The following is a 19,151-nucleotide window of genomic DNA, read 5'->3' as shown; positions in this document are numbered from 1 at the left end:
CCTCTGAACCTTTTCACTCTGTGTTCATCTGAACACTTCACACCTCCTTCTTCATTTGTTGGCCTTAACCCCTTATTTTATACTCCAGCATAACTAACTGAAGTGAATTTGTCTGTCCCACCCCTCTCTCTCTCTCTCACTCTCACTCTCACTCTCTCTCTCTCTCTCTCACTTTTCACTCTCTCTCTCTCTCGCACGCTCTCTCTCTCTCTCTCATCTTGACCGCCGTGTCCATGGCTGGCTACAGGGGGTTGTAAGGGCTGGGGTATCCCTGGCCCAAGGTGGGAGGGGGTGATAGAGCTGTTAGTCTGCACCCTGGGTCTTATCTGCCCCGAGCCTCCTGCCCCGCTACATGCTTGACGTAAGGGGCGGGGTTCTCCTTACGGTAGTGAGCCACTGCTGTGGCCCGTGTGTGCTGCCAAGTGCCAGTGAGTTACGTATTGGTACTTATTTCTTAGATGGGTGTTCCCTCGCTTTTTTTTCTCCGCTTGGCGCCCTGACCAGGGTTCTCGTGCACCCGATTTGATCACTTATACGTTGGGCACGACTCCATACGCAGGGGAAACCCACACTCTCTGTGCCGCCAGGATCACCTGCCCACAGGTAAGGGAGGGGCTATTCATTAAACGTGTTCGTTATGTAGTGCTAATGTGTTGTGTGATGTTCTAATTGAATAAGGTGAAAGTAATATGGAAATGCATGCTTGGAAAAGCTTCTGATGTCATCAACTTTTTAGGGGGCTTCTGTATCGGTTGTATTTTGACATGGGGTGTTTAGTTTAGAAGTATTTGTTAACAAGACGTTTTCATTTTTTATTCGTGTGTTTTTCATTTTATCAGGAAGTATTAGTCAGAGGTGAAATGCTTTCAGGTTTCTCACAACATGTTTTAGGTTGCTATTTCACAATGGCTTTAGTGAAATAATATCTTTTAAATAAATATTCTGAGATTTATTCATACAACTAGTTGTCTTTTGTAGAAGGCCTAACAAATGTGTACCGTCAAATAATGCTGAGGATGGTAAAAGGAAAATTGAAAATTATACTTAAATGACAAATAGGAAAGGGCTGGAAAATTAGTCAGACCCTGAGATATATACCACAAAAATATATATCTTTTTTGCCATATTTTATGTGTTAAATAGTTTTCATAATTAATGATTACCACTGGAGAAAAATAACTATTACTTTGAACTAAAACATTATTTTCCCACTATACCACTATTATATTACCAGATGTTTGAGACGATAACATTCAGCATTCGTGCCTGTTTTTGAAAAGGGCGTTGCACACAGATAAGACAAGCTATTGCCTTTACCGCAAACCATTTGAACATCCCCCAACTTTTCTGACTTTTTAAAAGTATATGGAATTGAAATGTTATTTATGATAGTGTATGTTTAACACATTTGCTGTTTGATGAAAGACAATTTCAACCCCCTTAGTAATTCTTATTAGCCTATATGTTATGATTGACAGTAAAATACACTTGGACTATACTATTTGTTGGTTATGAGCTAACTCAGGGGTGGGGAACCTATGTCTCGAGGGCCGTTTGCGGCCCTTGAGGTCGTTTTAACCAGCCCCCGATATCATTTTAATTATATGCAGCTTCACATGAAATATGACATATTTTGTAAAGGAACCTTAGAAAATAAATTTCCAATAGGCCTACAATTAAGTTACATTCAGGAGGCCTAGAGAAGGTGGGGTCTGTTTTAAAGGTGGCTGCCTTCAATAAATGCCTTAAGTGCAGGGGGAAATCCTGGTTTGTGTTCATAGTACGGCCCTCGGAGGACTTTTACGGCGCTAGGATGAATTTGAAGTGGCCCCTCGAATGAAAAAGGTTCCCCACCCCTGAGCTAACTAGTTTTTTCATTCAGGAGATAAGGAGGACGACAGAAAAAGTCATCGATGGAGGGGGTTCCAACTTTTGAAGGGGTAAATAGCACACAACTTTGGAAGACAAAGCATGCTTTTTTCTCCTTTTTAAATACTGTATGCAAAATTATTTCCACGTCTCTGATTTACTGTTTTCTTGCCCCCTTCTTTTTCTTACTCCCTCTTCTCTTATCTATCTATCTATCTATCTATCTATCTATCTATCTATCTATCTATCTATCTATCTATCTATCTATCTATCTATCTATCTATCTAGGACAATGACTTGTCCTTTGAGGACAGCGATTCTGCTTTCCCATCGTTGTGTTTGTAAGTGAACACACACACACACACACACACACACACACACACACACACACACACACACACACACACACACACACACACACACACACACACACACACACACACACACACACACACACACACACACACACACACACACACACACACACACACACACACACACACTTTCAGCTTTCATTGCTAGGGCTAATTTTAAAGCATTCCAAACCTCCCCTTACTTTCTTAGTTTATTTTATTTCTTGTTATCATCAAAAAAACAGATTGTATTTTTCTGGGTGCATTGTTGTTTTTGTTGTTTTTCTGGTTATGAACATCGACTCCCACTCTTGATAGTTTTTGAAAGCTGCAACCAGTAAGTGTGTAAATGCCAGTTGGTAACAGGTCTTGCTCCCCCAAGTGGTATACAGCAGAACTGCAGGACCCAGTCCTGCCTCCCCTTTTATAGATAAGAGGCCCCGCCTGTGGCTTGTCTGTCTAGCCTGTAGTTATCAGTAAGGCTGGCCCCAGTTCAGCGGTGAGCCTGCCCTGCACTGCAAGAAGAGAGTTAAAAGATTGACAACTAGAAGGTGGACATTTTCTCTCCTTTGTCAGGGCTGCCTTGCAACAAGTCCTAAGGAGACAGAGAGCTGTGTGGTCTGTTTTGCGTAGAATCTGGTGAGGAGCCTGGTGTGGAGATTGAGAAGTGGTCATTTGTAGCACTGATGCTTTGCCCCTTACGGGCAAACCCTGCCTGGGTGTGGCATGATGACCACCCTGTATCCATCTTCCCACTCTCCCCTGACCTCCCCTTCACCCTCCATCCCACCTTACCATTCCTTGTCCACCCTCATTGTCCCCACCTCATTACACCATCTACCTCACTCTCACTACCTCACCCTCAACACCCCCCCCCCCAAACCGCCATCACTCTCCCTGCCTCACACTCACCCTTCATCCTTGACTCCTCACTCACTCCCCACCCTCATCCCATCACTCTTCCTACCCCCTGACCTTATCCTTATCCATCCACATTCTCTCCCCACCTACCTCGCTGTCCCACCTCATCACATCCTCACCCAACAACCCCTTTGCTTCACCCACCTCACCACCCCTGAACCCACCCCACTTGCTCCCTACCTTACCAACGCCTTATCCCCTCTCACTGTCTCCACCTCTCCACCACCTCAACAACCCTTTCACTTTCCCCACCTTCCCACTCCCTAATCCCCCCATACTACCCCGTGCTATCCCCTACTGCTCCCTCCCTCCCTCCCCTGCAGGACTCCCCCAGGCCACCAGGGGGGGTATGACCTGGAGCAGAGGAGGCAGGTCGAGGATGAGGAGCAGGCCGTGGAGAGCTTCATCGCCCGCATCGACCCTGATGGTAAGCTGTGCGCAACACACGCATTAAACCAGTGGTGTAGTCTACGTAGAACGCGGGTATACGGAGTATACCCACTTCTAAATTTCAGGGATTTCAGTATACCCACTTAAAATTGATTGATCCATTGTTTTGAATAGCACAATTATATACAGTATACCCACTTCAAAAAATGCTCAAATATACAGTATACCCACCATAAAAAAGTAGGCTACACCACTGCATTAAACATAACAAAATGGTGAGTGGTCACTCCATTCGGCCTAACAGGGTACCAAACATACACTTCCGTAATGCCAACATGCCATTTCAGTCAGAGCACCCCTACAATTGTAGAAATGGCCCTGCCTCACAATTAGGGTTGGGTATTTGCAAAGGGTTCACGATTAAATGCGCATCCAGATACACATACCACGATTCATGTACTATTGTGATGCATTGCGATATTTAATTCAGTAAATGTGTAAAAATACAGCTTATTTGTCAGTTGCTGTGTAGCATTCACAAGTCTGTTCATTTTATTTAAGCATTTTAGCATCTGGGAGAGCGCTTCCATCACAACAGAAATATTACCTACTCTCTACTGAACAAAATGAACCAGTGGCAAATAGAATTTTATTATTATTAAATAATCGATTCTCATGAATCGATGCAGTATTGTAAAAATAAGTATCGCAATGCATTGCCATGACATTTTTTTGCAAACCCCTTATCACAATCATATAAACATCTGCATACAGTTATTTTTTTATTTGGGGAACCTGTCTAAATAACTATTTCTATGTGTGTGTCTTTGCAGCTGCACTGAATTATAACACCAATGCAACAACCAGAGGAGATGCTCAGGTATACATAACCTCAATGTAGAGATCTAATCAGACACAAAAACACTAACTGTATGCATCATGATGACACATACAGACATACATTAAGCACTGTCCATTTCAAGTTTTCAAGGTTGATATTGCAAGTGTGAATTGCTTTTTTTCTGTGTGTTCTCTCTGTGTGTGTGTGTGTGTGTGTGTGTGTGTGTGTGTGTGTGTGTGTGTGTGCGTGTGCGTGTGCGTGCGCGCGTGCGTGTGTGTGTGTGTGTGTGTGTGTGTCTCCCAGGCCTATGTGGAGCTGAATGAGCTTCAAGGAGGCATCTGGCAGGAGACAGGTCGATGGGCCGGCTACGAGGAGAGCTACAACCCAGACTCTGGGAAATGGGGCGACTCCCACGTCTCCTACCTCACCTTCAAAAGCCTGATCCAGCTCCGCAAAGCCATGAGCAATGGTGAGATCAGAAGGACTGGATTTTTTTTTTTACACTCGTTAAGACATGCACATTATAAATTTGCTGTTACCAGAATGGCAATGACCAACTCGTAGTGCATTAATAAAGGCCCTGTGTTTTATCATAGCAGTATAGTACTATGGTAGTTCATTTTGCAATGTCTATTACACTGTTCCACTGGTGGAACGGCATGCATTATGAGGCTCCAAATATATTTGTTTAACCATGGGGAAACTACATCACACAGAGAAAGGAATCTGTTTATTTCAAGTGAGTCCTGGCAAATGCAGTATCACACAATTTGTAGTACAACAAACAGGATAACATTTTTGGAAAAAAACAGACAAAATAAAAACAAATCTAAAAAAGGTTAGAAGTTGAAATAAGTGTGTGTATGCTGTAACTGAAATGAGCACAATAAGCAGAATGTGAGCAATGTACAGTTCTGATTCCCCTCCCCATCCTTCCTGAATCCTCTCTGAAGTTAAGTATATGTACTGTATTTCTCACTGCCCCTCGTGTTCAGGTGCAATACTCCTGGACATCAACGAGGGAGGCTTATCCGGTGTCCTGGACAGCCTGGTGGACGAGCTACTGAACAAGGGAGAGATCCGTTCCAGTGACCGCGATGGCCTGCTAAGTGCGCTGCGCCAGAGACGAAGGTACTGCACTGACAGGAATGCCTGGAGCTGAGCTCGTCATCTTCTCAGACCAACTCATCTTCACTAACAAAGGCCTTGACTCTACATGATGAACTTGTAACTTCAGTATCAGGGTGTTTGGGATCAGTACCCTACGTGGGATTGCCTGGAATTCAAATGGGGTCGCCTGAAATGTAGCCGTGAAAAAAGATACTGATGGTTATTACTAGTTAATATAACATCATAATATTCTACACCACGAAAAACTTCACATACAATCTTAAGAACACCATATACAATCTTAAGTGTTCATAAATATCAATAGGTTTGATAGCTTATAAGTGAGAAAAAGATGTGTATTGGGTTCCCAGAAATTTGGGACGTCAAAATTTGCCTGGCTCTTGCCCGACCTGTAGTTCGGCACAGCTTGTGTGTTTGGAGTGCCACCAGGGGGCTCCAGAGCACACACACAGAGGTCTGGCAAGAACCAGGCTACGTCAAAATGGGGTCTCGGGCCAAAAAAGGTTGGGAACCACCTGCAGTAAATGCTACACTGCATCATGTTGTTCTTATGTACCGTATGCATTAACCTGTCTGTGTCTTTCTGTGCTCTCTTAGCCAAACAAACGTTTCAGAAGGTGCTGGAGGCATTGAAATGCAGACCTTTTCAGTGACTAAGCAGGTATCTTTTCAGCAGCCTTTGTCCTCTCTGAATACCTGCATGGTACCATGTCAATGATGTCTTCTACATGGTGTTGTTGCATGACCTATTAACACTTTCCCTCTTTCATTCTCTCACTCGTTCTTTCATTCATTCATTCACTCTCTCTCTCTCTCTCTCTCTCTCTCTCTCTCTCTCTCTCTCTCTCTCTCTCTCTCTCTCTCTCTAGCGAGACTCAGCTGAGGCTGTAGAGGCTTCGATTGTTCTCTCAGGTAACTGAAATGCATGACAAGTGCATGAGGATTTATTAGTGAAAATGAGGTATTGTTTAACATCATTAAGTAATACAAATGTGTGTGTGTGTGTGTGTGCGTGCGCGCGCGCGCGCGTGTGTGTGTGTGTGTGGGGCCATGTGTATATGTGCGTGTCTGGATGCATGTTTGTGTGTGTGTGTGTGCGCTTGTGCGTGCTTGCACACCTGTACTCACTGTAGGGGCCATGGACAGTCTGCAGAAGCCAGTGGTGGCCTTTGGTAGGCTGGCCAACTCGGTGGTGATGGACTCTGTCCTGGAGACTCCGGTGCCTGTGCGCTTCGTGTTTGTGCTGGTGGGGCCCAGCAGCAGTGGCATGGACTACCATGAGAGCGGACGAGCCATGGGTACACTGATGGCTGACTGGGTAAGAGAGGCCTAATAATGTTACAGTACATTATTACCGTACCTCCGCCAAGGGCGTTCTAGTTTTACCTCTTTTTTTTTTAAAGGTGCACTGTGTCATATTGTTAACAATTTCTTTCCAACAATTTCTCATACTGCCCATTTTCAAATGTTACCGTTATGTTAACTCGTTAGTATTCGTTATGACTGGGTAAATGGCACTTCCCATGAAAAGGTGGATCTTCTCCATTGTCTGCCTTATTGAATTTTTAGCTGCAAAACGTTCTGTGCTTTGGTCATGCTAGTAATTATTACTTCATTATTTAGTAAATATTCATGATAAGATCTAATTGGGCAATAGACAGTACAGTTTTCATGAGCAGCATAGTTGCAATACCTACTCTCGCCACCATCCTACACAGTGCACCTTTACATTTTAAATAGTTGTATGGGCCTTTTGGGCCTTTATTTCTTTTTTGAAGAAATGATATCACTTGGTAAAGGTCTGCACTGCTTGTTAGTTGTAATATGCAGTATTGTATGTATATGCATACAGTTTTATAGCACCAGCTCAGATGATTGAAATTAGTTTACAAATTGAAATGACACAGATCTGGTGTCTTGCTGTGTCAGTTTCTGGCACTCAATGCATCTAGCTCTGTTGAAGAATGCAAGAGGAATGCAATAGTGATGCTGAAAATACACGACTGACTACTCATTCTTCTCATTCACTCACTACATTCTTGCTCACCTAATAGGTATTCAGCCTAGAAGCATATCTGGCACAGACCGACAAAGAAATAACCAACGCCGTGGCGGACTTCATGGACTGCAGTATCGTCATCCCGCCAACTGAAATCCAAGACGAGGCTATGCTGAGGCCAATCATTGACTTTCAGCAGCAGATGCTGAAGGATCGCGTGCGTCCAGTAGACACAAGGATTTACTTTGGAGACAGGGCAGTAGGTCAGTCATCTATGCACTGTACAGTATACTGTATATGCAGTGATTTATCCACTTATATATCCAGAGATTTATCCACTTCTTACTCATTTACAAACATTTGTAAATGTTTTATCGATAATTAATTCGCTTTTTACAAAGTGTTTATAAAGCTTTTAGGCACAGCTGTTCGAAAGTGTTACTCAATTTTTATATTTTACGCTTGTTATAGTAGGGTGAATTCAGGTGAATTGGGTCACTTTTTTCCATTAACTAATATGCAAAAAAGTGACCCACTTTACCTGAATTCACACTAATATATAGGCATGGCACTCGAATCACATCACCACTATCAATAATACTGAAGTTTATGATGGTTAAGAAGTAAACAATCATTGAATATTTATGGTAAACTGATTGACAGAGTGATTCATTTATCTATTTAGGCATTGATCAATTGATTCATTCATCCATTTCCAATGTGGTGCATAAATCCATTGATTAGTTCAATGGTAGTATATGGGGTTAATTGACTGACTGACAAGTTAAGTGATTCATTAACAAAGTTTTTTACCCTTTATTTAACCAGGAGAACCCATTGAGATAAATAGTCTCTTTTTCAAGGGAGTGCTAGTAGCCAAGAGGCAGCACAAGTTACAAAATTAAAATTCAATGTTAAAATTAATCTATTGAGCCATTGAGTCATTCAACGATTCAACGATTCACCAACTCCCCTGTCCCTGTCCTTGTCACTGTCCTGTGCAGCCGCAGGTGGACCTGAGGAGCCTCGTGAGGACCCCCTGGCCCGTACAGGGGTGCCGTTTGGGGGCATGATCAACGACATCAAGCGCCGCTACCGCCACTACATCAGCGACTACACAGACGCGCTCAACCCCCAGGTCCTAGCCGCCGTCATCTTCATCTACTTTGCCGCCCTGTCTCCCGCCATCACCTTCGGAGGACTTCTGGGTGAGTAAGATGTATTGTACCTGTTTTACTGTGCAGTTTGCCACACTACTGTAGTCTGTGTCCAGGCTTCCACAGCTTTAGTAGGCCTAGTTGTTCTCACTTCTTTATTTTAGTTCCAACTAAAATATATAATTCTCAAAACATGCAGAAGCAAAACTATGTAGATCTATCAGCCTTGTCCCAATGTTTGTTACAAATTAATATTTTTCAGAGATAAATTAGCTTGTGACAGGGTAAAGAGCACTTCTGAATTCATTGATTCAGGCCTCCATGAGCTGTAATGGTAGGGTGCTAGTCTACTACTCCGGCGCACCGGTTTCGATCTTTCTTTCCCACTCATTTCCTGTCACTCTCTCACCGTCCTATCATGAATAAAGTCAGGAAAAGACAAAAAAGAAGTGCCGATTGTCTTTAATATGCTTAATATCGCTGCAATACCGGCCCTACCGTGGCCAAGCGGTAGGGCACTCGTCTACCATGCGGCTGACCTGGGTTTGATTCCCGGCCCGGGTCCTTTTGCCGGCGCTTCTCAGTCTCTCTTTCCCCACTCGCTTCCTGTCACCACCTTCACTGTCCTATCATAAATAAAGTCAAAAAGACCAAAAAATATCTAATATTGCTTCAATACCACTAACCTCTGGAGCACGATGAGTCTCAGCTCCCCCCCCCACTAACCTCTCTCCTGTCTCCCACCAGCCGACAAGACGGAGCACATGATGGGCGTCTCCGAGCTGATGATCTCCACCTGTGTCCAGGGTGTCATCTTCTGTATTTTTGCCGCTCAGCCAGTCCTGGTCATTGGTTTCACCGGACCTTTACTGGTGTTCGAAGAAGCTTTCTTTCAGGTATTGTATGGGTCCCCATAGGTCGGGCATACAGTAGACTAGACAACACAGAGAGCAGTCAGTTAAATGATCATTATCACATTTTTGTATTAAAAATGTACATTTTGTATTTTGTACATTTTAGATTAGTAATGCTGTTGATTTATAAATCAGAGGAAGTAGTAGCGCAATGTACTGTTATAACTATGGCTTTACAGTACCATCTTTATAACTGGTAATATTTCTCGATGTATTGCAAGACTGTCATGTGACTTAGCCACACCATGATTGTGAATTCTGGTGTCTTTCCAGGGGCGTTGTTAGAAACATTGGACCCATGAAAAATGACATATTTAGCCAGGCATTAAAATATAATAGTTGGGGCCCCCTGTTAATGCTAGGACCCTAGAATCGGTCTGTCCTTTTCTCCCCTAGCACCACCCCTGTGTATTTCCTTCCTTGTCCTCAATACTTCAAAAGTCCAGGGCCCCGGAGTATATTATGGGTCGGATCAGGGTCAGGGTGGGCATGTGGCTCTACTGTGTGTGGATCTCAACTTTTGTCTTGTGTTTCTGAATTTTGGAGTGTTTTCCTTTTCTTGATTTATGGAAGAGCCAAGGTCTGGAGTACATCGTGGGTCGTATCTGGGTGGACATGTGGCTGTTGTGTAGATTATCCACATCATTTTTGTGAATTATGGTGTTTTTTGTTTCCCTGTTCTCAGTCCTGCATGACCCAAAGCCTGAAGTACATCGTGGGTCGTATCTGGGTGGCCATGTGGTTGTACTGTGGATCCTGTGTTTCTGAATTGTGGAGTGTTTTCCTTGTCCACAGTTCTGCAAGAGCCAAGAGCTGGAGTACATCGTGGGCCGTATCTGGGTGGGCATGTGGCTGATCTTGATTGTGGTGATCATAGTGGCAGTGGAGGGCAGCTTCCTGGTCAAGTTCATCTCGCGCTTCACACAGGAGATCTTCTCCATCCTCATCTCCCTCATCTTCATCTATGAGACCTTCGCCAAGCTGGGCAGGGTATGGATTGTTTTAATAAGAATTTGCAACATTGCCAAATCCCCACAGTGCTTCAGGGAATTTGAACCAATACACTGTACTTGAAATCAATGTAAGTTGCTTTGGATAAAAGTGTCACATAAGTATAATGTAATGCAAAGTTAAAAAAGAAAAGTTGAATGGGTTGAAAAACAGGTCTTGCCACAGAAACCCTTCATAAGCTGGCCAACAAGGCTACTGTAGTTGTTCCAATGTTGTCCCCCTCCTTTCCAATAATTTCCTGTTTTCACGTATGACTTATTATCTCCATCTTACAGATTTTCAAAGCCCACCCACTGATTCTGAATTATAAACACCTGGACGTGGATGCGATTGACCCTTTCTACCATCCTGTTAACATTACTGTTAAAACCGAGGATGGAAATTTAACCACTATCGAAGTGCATGAGGACCGTGCCTACCCCAACACTGCCCTTCTCTCCATGTGTCTGATGTTTGGATGCTTCTTCATCGCCTACTTCCTCAAACAGTTCAAGAGCGGGGTCTTTCTTCCTGGCTGGGTAAGTATTAATAATAGTAAGAAGAATAATAAGAAGAAATGACACGCATACAAACATACATTCACACATACATACATACAGTACATGGTACCTACTGCACATATATACATACATACATACATACATACATACATACATACATACATACATACATACATACATACATACATACATACATAGCCTACATACATACATACATACATACATACATAGCCTACATACATACATACATACATACATACATACATACATACATACATACATACATACATACATACATACATACAGTATATCACGAAAGTGAATACACCCCTCACAGTTTTGCAGATTTTTGAGTATATCTTTTCATAGGAAAGCATTACAGAAATGTAACTTTGACACAATGATTAGTGACCTTTTAACAACATATTTAACCGCTTAAATTTCTTGTTCACTCAGAAAAAAACTAAATACAGCCATTAATGTTTGAACATGTACTCACAAAAGTGAGTACACCCCAGATTAAAATCCGGTAGGCCTAGAGAAGGGGCTATGTTGGCTCGAATCGTCTCGAAATGAAACGAAATGAAAAGGGATGACAAGGGAGGTCATCAGTGTGCGTTTCAACCTTTCTTTGCATTGAACTTTTACATTTTGAGTCTGCATCTGGCTTAAATAGATTGGTGTGAGATTTGAATGCAATCCTATGGAGAATATCATGATCTGCTTCAGTAGTCACAGTGCATGTTGACATGCATGTTTCTTTTAGGTGTATTTCAGATTGCCAATGTTGACAGCATTCATGCATCCCCAAACCATGTCAGTCCCACTACCATGCTTGGCTTATGAGAGGATACACCTTTTTTGTAAAACTCACTTGTTTACCACCACACATGCTTGACACCATCTAAAGCAAATTTGTTTATCTTGGTCTCTTCAGATCACACAACATGGTTCCAGTGATCCATATCCTTGGTCTGTTCATCTCTCTTGAGACCAAGATAAACAAATTTGCTTTAGATGGTGTCAAGCATGTGTGGTGGTAAACAAGTGACTTTTACAAAAAAGGTTAAAATCCCAAAAAAATGTTAAAATCCCATAGAGAGGATCATGATCTGCTTCAGTAGTCATGGTACATGTTCACATGCACGTTTCTATTGGTGAAATGTAGCTTCCTAATGTTGTTGGCATTCATGTAACCCCATACCAAGTCAGTCCCACTATCATTCTTGACTCTAAGCATGGGACACTTTTCTTTGTGCTTCTCACTTGGTTACCACCACCTGCTTGACACTGTCTAAAGCAAATGTGTTTATCTTGGTCTCATTATAGACAAACAAACTAAGAATATGGATTGCTGGAACCATGTCCTGTGGTCTGATGACACCAACATTAACATTTGTTTTAGATGGCGTCAAGCACGCGTGGTACAAAGAAAGCTGTCCCATAATTATAGTTAAGCATGGTAGTGGGACTGACATGGTTTTGGTCTGGATGAATGTCGTCAACATTAGAAAGCTGAATTTCGGCAAAAAAAATATGCAAGGGAATATGCACCATAACTACTGAAGCAGATCATGATCCTCTCTATGATTTTAACATACAGTAGGTGTGTACTCATTTTGATTTCACTAAAATGGAAAGATATATAATTTACTGTAAGTTATAGCCTATGATTGACCTCATATTTCTGTTGTAAGTTCAACCGATGTTGTATTAAACTTACTGTATGGAAATAATGTGTGCTTATCGAAATACTGTTCTAAATCTTACTTTTCAAACGTGGTGTACTCATTATTGATGTGCGCCCATAGTACATACATGTACGTACATACATACATGCATACATACATACATACATAGCCTACATTTTATTCCTAACATGAGGGGGAAGCAAGCAAGTTGTATCACTGGAAATGTGAATGTAGCCTCATGTTATAAATTACAAGCTAACTGCAAAAAGTTTCGTTTAATTGACTGTTGAATGCTCTTGACATTTTCATGGTTTTGGCATATCACATTTAAGGATTTCAGCATGAGATTTTATGCATTTTCTATTAGATAATCCTTTGGCTGATTGTCGCACACTCGGAACTTCATGCAGTTTCATTCTTATTAATTCGTTAATAAGACCAATGTTTCAGCTTACGCCTTCATCAGTTCCGAGTGTGCGACGACCATTCTTTTCATCAAGTTAAGTCTAATTGTCCGCCGTACGCACCTCACACGGTGTGCGTTTACTGAAACCCGAAGAAAGATAATCCTTTGGCTCACCATTTTTAAAAAATCTGTTTCACAGCTGCGTCGCATGATTGCAGACTTCGGGGTGCCAATTGCAATTTTCTTCATGATTGCTGTGGACATCTCCATCGAAGACGCCTACACCCAGGTCTGAACATGTCATTCTTGCCTATAACAACATATCAAAATAATGTCAGTTCCATTTAATCAATCTAATCAACATCAGGCCATAGCCATGGTTGAAATGGCTAGGGCACTGACTGTTATGCCTGAGACCCGGGTTTGATTTTGCCCCGAAGTCGTTTCTCAATTCCACCTGTCTGTCTCTGCATTATTTTCCTTTCTTCTCTCAAATGGAAAGACCCCCCCATCCATAAATAAACAAATATATAATTGAATCAACAATGTGATCAACAAACTGATGGTGGGCTGGGGGGAGGAACATTCAGATTTTGTCCCAGCCTGACCAAAGCTGTCTGTGGCCCTGTCAACAACCATAACTTATTTGGTGATTATCTCCTCCCAACAGAAACTGGTGGTGCCCAAGGGTCTGACCGTGTCCAATACCACAGCGAGAGGCTGGCTCATCGACCCCATGGGAGAGAGGAAGCCATTCCCCGTCTGGATGATGGTGGCCTCCTTTGGCCCTGCCCTCCTGGTCTTCATCCTCATCTTCATGGAGTCCCAGATCACCACGTTAGTGTCCCATTACATACCACTTACAACTGACGCTTTTTCAGGTTATTGATTACAGTCCCTGGAGCAATGTGGGGTTAAGTGCCTTGCTCAAGGGATCTTCAGCCATGGATGGAGGTGTAGGGAGAGGTCAGGTGGGATTCGAACCAACAACCCATGATTGAAAGACCAACATCCTAACTATTATTAGGTAACGGCTGCAGCAACAGTCCAAGTTTGAGTCATATCTACTCAATGTAATTTGAATACACAGTAAAAAATGTAGTGTTGATTCAGAGTACTGTGGGACCAGATACACTCTAGAGCAGTGGTTTTCAAAGTGGGGCCGGGGACCCCTGGGGGGGCACAAAGGGGTGATAGGGGGTCCGTGGCAGTTTGTCAGGGAAAGTATAACAAAATAAATTAAATAATTGAATAAATTGAATAACCAATGTAAACCACAATAAACCAAACATAGAGTGCAGACCTTCGCCAAGCAAGCTGTTTGATAAAACATTAGACTATGTTACACCCTCATTTTTTTCAAGACTTTGTAACATGTGGCAAAGTTGATAAAAAGTATCAACTTCAAGAAGAAAAATCCGCACTCACAAGCTACGTCTCATTATTTATTAATAAATTACCGCCATGTCCACAAGCAAACGCGTTTCAGCTCTTAAGCCATCATCAGTGCGTTCTTCTTGAAGTTGATAAATTTTATCGCGCACCTAAAGTCATTCATTTTTTCCAAAAAGTTGAGTGCGTCCTCTGACAATCTTGAAGACTCCTTTTGTGATTTCCAACACCCCCCCAAAGTTTCATCAAAATCCGTGCATAACTTTTTGAGTTATTCCGCTGACAGTCAAACAAACAGACAAACCAACGTGCCAGAAAACATAAACTCCTTGGCGGAGGTAATAATATTCGTGATATAAATCACACGTGACCTGAGGAAGGCCGATAGGCCAAAACGTTGTCACATTAAAAACTTGTTTATTCGAGAGTGTGCGGCTCTTCTCTCCTCCTGGAGGTAAAAATATTGCCATTAGTTAAGAACTGCATTATAATAATTTATTGCATCTTTAAAATGACTACTATTATAGTTGTTTTATATCCCCATGGAGCACTGGCTCAGAGACCTCTCTCTCTCTCTCACACACACACACACACACACACACACACACACACACACACACACACACACACACACACACACACACACACACACAGACACACACACACAGACACACACACACACACACACACACACACACACACACACATGCGCGCACGCACGCACGCACGCACGCACGCACGCACGCACCCACACACCCATGCAGAAAGAGAGAGAGAGAGAGAGATAATGAAATGAAATCTGAAATGAATCTCTTCCAAATGCACAGTCAGAAATCCTAATGGTTTGCCCTGCCGTGGCTCAATCGGTAGGGCACTGCATTGCTATACCGGCGACCCGGGTTTGATTCCGGCCCGGGCCCTTTGCCGACCCTTCCCCGTCTCTCTCTCTCCATACTTGCTTCCTGTCTATCTGACTGTCCTGTCACGATTAAAGGCCCAAAAAGCCCCAAAAACATACATTTTTTAAAAATCATTATGGTTGAGAACAATTAGGAGAGAGAGAGGGAGAGCTACACTGTAAATAGCAGTGCCTGTAATGTCCATATTTCTGCGTTGACTATTGTCGCCCTTCAGGCTGATTGTGAGCAAGCCCGAGCGGAAGATGATCAAGGGCTCCGGCTTCCACTTCGACCTGCTCCTGCTGGTGGCCATGGGGGGTGCGGCGTCCATCTTCGGCGTGCCCTGGCTCAGCGCTGCCACTGTGCGCTCCGTCACCCACGCCAACGCCCTGACCGTCATGACCAAGGGCCCCAAGGTGGAGATCGACAAGGTGGTGGAGCAGAGGATCAGCGGTATCCTGGTCTCCATGCTGGTTGGTGAGTGCTGTGCTGCCCCCTGCTGTTCTATACTGTACAGACATCCACACACACACATGCGCGCACACACACACACACACACACACTATGTGGACAAATAGCAAAAAAGGTTTTTGTATTTTAGTTACAAATCTCATAGAGATAGATGAGGTACCAGGAGTAGTTGGAAGCCTGTGCTTTTAAAGGGACACTGTGAGAGATTTTTAGTTGTTTATTTCCAGAATTCATGCTGCCCATTCACTAATGTTACTTTTTTCATGAATACTTACTGCCACCAGGGCCGCTGACAGCTTTGGCTGGGCCCAGGACAAAGACATCTGAAAGGGCCCCAATATATACATTCAATATAATGAGGATCCAATTCTGGGCCCCCTCTCTGCTTGGGCGTGGGGCAGGTGACCCTGTTGTCCCCCTCTGTCAGCTTCCCTGACCGCCACCATCAAATTCTAAGTATTCATTATGATTGGGAAAATTGCACTTTTCATACATGAAAAGGGGGATCTTCTCCATGGTCCGCCATTTTGAATTTCCAAAAATAGCCATTTTTAGCTGCAATAATGACTCTACTTGGACCATATTAGAAAATATTTGTTTATTACTTAGAACACTTTCATGTAAAGATCAAATTTGGCAATTGGCAGCCCAGTTTCAATAAGCAGCATAGTTGCAGTACCCTTTTTGACCATTTCCTGCACAGTGTCCCTTTGACTTGACTTGACTTTAAGTGAATTAAATGATATCCAGACAAACCCCATCACGATGTTAGCTATCCTCAGACTCACATGCCTGTGTTTTCTGTTAACTTATTTCAAGGTAGTTAAATTTCAGATGCCATTGGTTAATGGTCTCCATCCCCAGCTTGCTGCACAAACGCAACTGTGGTTGTTTACGACTTGTCCGCTGCATCCATCTTCATCTCTGACGCCCTGCCCTCTCTCTTAGGTGTGTCGATCCTCATGGAGCCGATTCTCAAGATGATCCCCATGACAGCTCTGTTTGGTATCTTCCTCTACATGGGTATTACATCACTGAATGGCATCCAGCTCTGGGATCGCATACTGCTCCTGATCGTGCCAAAGAAGTACCACCCCAAACTGCCCTATGCCACCATGGTAAGGCTGCTGTGCACTCACAGTCATAGTCACTGAACTTTTTACATTACTTTACCTGTCTACATTGCAGCACCTTATGGAAACTTTTTTCACTTCATGATACTTTGGTTTGTGTCCTTTGGTATGTAAAAAATAACGTTCACACACTGAGAACACTTTGGGCCAATCTTTTGCGTTCCCATACGTTATAACTTCTAAATACTTTCCACTTCATGCAAAACCAACAGCCTTTTGTAGCTTATTGCTTAATTTGTCTTTAATTATCAGAATTGTCACAAACTACAAATTTGCTTTAGTCTGTGTGTTGGTCAGTGTTAACCATCTTAAACCACCTGATGTATCCACCTTATTTCAAAGTGGCAAACTGACTGATTCGTCTTTCCCCCCCCGTACAGGTTCCCACCCTCAAGATGCACTTGTTCACGCTAATCCAAGTGGTATGCCTGGCTGTCCTGTGGGTGGTGAAGTCCAGTAATTTCTCCCTGGCCCTGCCCTTCATCCTCATCCTCACCATCCCCCTACGCATGCTGTTGACGGGAACCCTCTTCAGCCGAAATGAGATCAAATGTGTATGTGTTTCTGTGGGGTCTCCTACAAACTTCAGTGCATTTGTCAACCCTGGCTTATTACTTAGGCTATGCAAACCCTGTGTCAACCCTGGCTTATTACTTAGGCTATGCAAACTTCAGAACCCGTAGATCAGGGGTATTCAATTAAATGTCAACGAAGGCCAGTTTTTCAAATTCCTCCCAGTAAAGGGGCCAACATTTATGTATGTATTATGGTTGCCGACTGTCAATAAAAAAACAATATGGGAGACTTCATTGAAGTGAGGGGTCTGGGGTCCTCCCCCAGAAAGTTTTGCATTTCTTAGATGTAATTTCCTGCATTTTAACGTGCCGTTTCAGCTCGGTACGCAACCCATACTTTTATCTCTAAATTCCGAAAAACGATTCTGTATTTCAAGGGGCTTGTGGGGGGCCAGAGCCTTGCTGTCCAAGGGCCACATCTGGCCCCAGGGCCGCCATTTGAATAGCCCTGCCGTAGATTATAATGTGTGCATAAAAGAGAACTGACATCCCTGTATGTGTATTTGTGTTATAACATTGGCAATGGTTATTAGATTATTAGATTTCAATTTACTGGCCTTGCCCTACACATAGGTAGGGACAAATTGGGATAGACAACAAAAAAAGCCCGGCAGGCCCGTGCAGTAATACGTCCTTGCACATAGGTGTGGTGGAATAGCAAGGCAAGTCAGAGAAACAGACAAGGATATTGTCTTTAGCTTTTATTTGGAATAGATTGGGTAAGCTTCGCAAACACTTAGTGATTCACAGTGTTTCATGTTCTACAATTGCATGTGTACAACCATGTCAAAGACACAAAGTGTAATGTTATGTCTCTTCACAGCTGGATGCCGATGACGTGAAGGTGGAGCTGGACGAGGATGAGGTGTAGACGGATCTAATCACCGCCGCCTTCAAAGGCCGTCCTCTCAACTGACTGTACCACCACCAGCAGCAGTCAGATTTTTTGGGGGGGCGTAAAACGTTTGGCAACACGTAATGGCAAAACAGATTGCCAACTCACACATGTACATACAAATTTATCAAAGGGAATTCAGATCATTATTATAATCTATTTATACATTACTACAGAAACTCTCAGGTAAGGACTTGGAATTACGTGAGTTTCAATTGCCAATTATAATTCACCTCTATCATCTATCATTAGCAGTGTTTCTCACTTTATCCATAATTTGTGGAATTCATGGTGAATGTTGTGCTGACAGCGTGTGTAACTAAACTGACATCACATTATTTCAGCTCTTATGTGTATTAGGCCATAGCAAGTTATTTCAGTGCTTTAGTTTATTTGGCATTCATCTGAGCTTTGCTTTTGTCATGTTTTCCTAGTCTTCCTATAGATTTCTTATACATTGGGAGTGGTGTTCTTTCTGAGAGATTGTATTCGGACACAATGAATTGACGTCATCCTTGCTTGATAAACAAACAATAAAGCTGCCAAAATGGCATGATGATCTGATTAGGCTACTTATTAAAAAGTTGCATTGCTTTAGTGTGT

The 19,151-nt window shown here is 42.9% G+C and overlaps 1 protein-coding gene across 1 annotated transcript; it reads left to right on the top strand.

Moving 5' to 3' along the window:
• The first annotated feature begins 382 nt into the window (after positions 1–382).
• slc4a1a (solute carrier family 4 member 1a (Diego blood group)) lies at positions 383–18,567 on the top strand. The gene is made up of 21 exons (XM_063223146.1): positions 383–603; positions 1,883–1,940; positions 2,158–2,210; positions 3,467–3,570; positions 4,367–4,413; positions 4,678–4,843; positions 5,370–5,505; positions 6,103–6,166; positions 6,375–6,417; positions 6,639–6,823; positions 7,560–7,767; positions 8,509–8,712; positions 9,409–9,557; positions 10,371–10,565; positions 10,862–11,104; positions 13,383–13,472; positions 13,854–14,020; positions 15,710–15,951; positions 16,894–17,063; positions 17,459–17,632; positions 18,477–18,567. The coding sequence occupies exons 2-21, from the start codon at positions 1,914–1,916 to the stop codon at positions 18,522–18,524; spliced, it is 2,715 nt and encodes a 904-aa protein (XP_063079216.1). The 5' UTR covers positions 383–603; positions 1,883–1,913; the 3' UTR covers positions 18,525–18,567.
• The last annotated feature ends 584 nt before the right edge of the window (positions 18,568–19,151 follow it).

This window comes from Engraulis encrasicolus, chromosome 2 (genome assembly GCF_034702125.1).
Source record: "Engraulis encrasicolus isolate BLACKSEA-1 chromosome 2, IST_EnEncr_1.0, whole genome shotgun sequence".
Classification (NCBI taxonomy): domain Eukaryota; kingdom Metazoa; phylum Chordata; class Actinopteri; order Clupeiformes; family Engraulidae; genus Engraulis; species Engraulis encrasicolus.
Note: the sequence above shows the minus strand (reverse complement) of the source record. Positions and strands in the feature narration are given on the sequence as shown.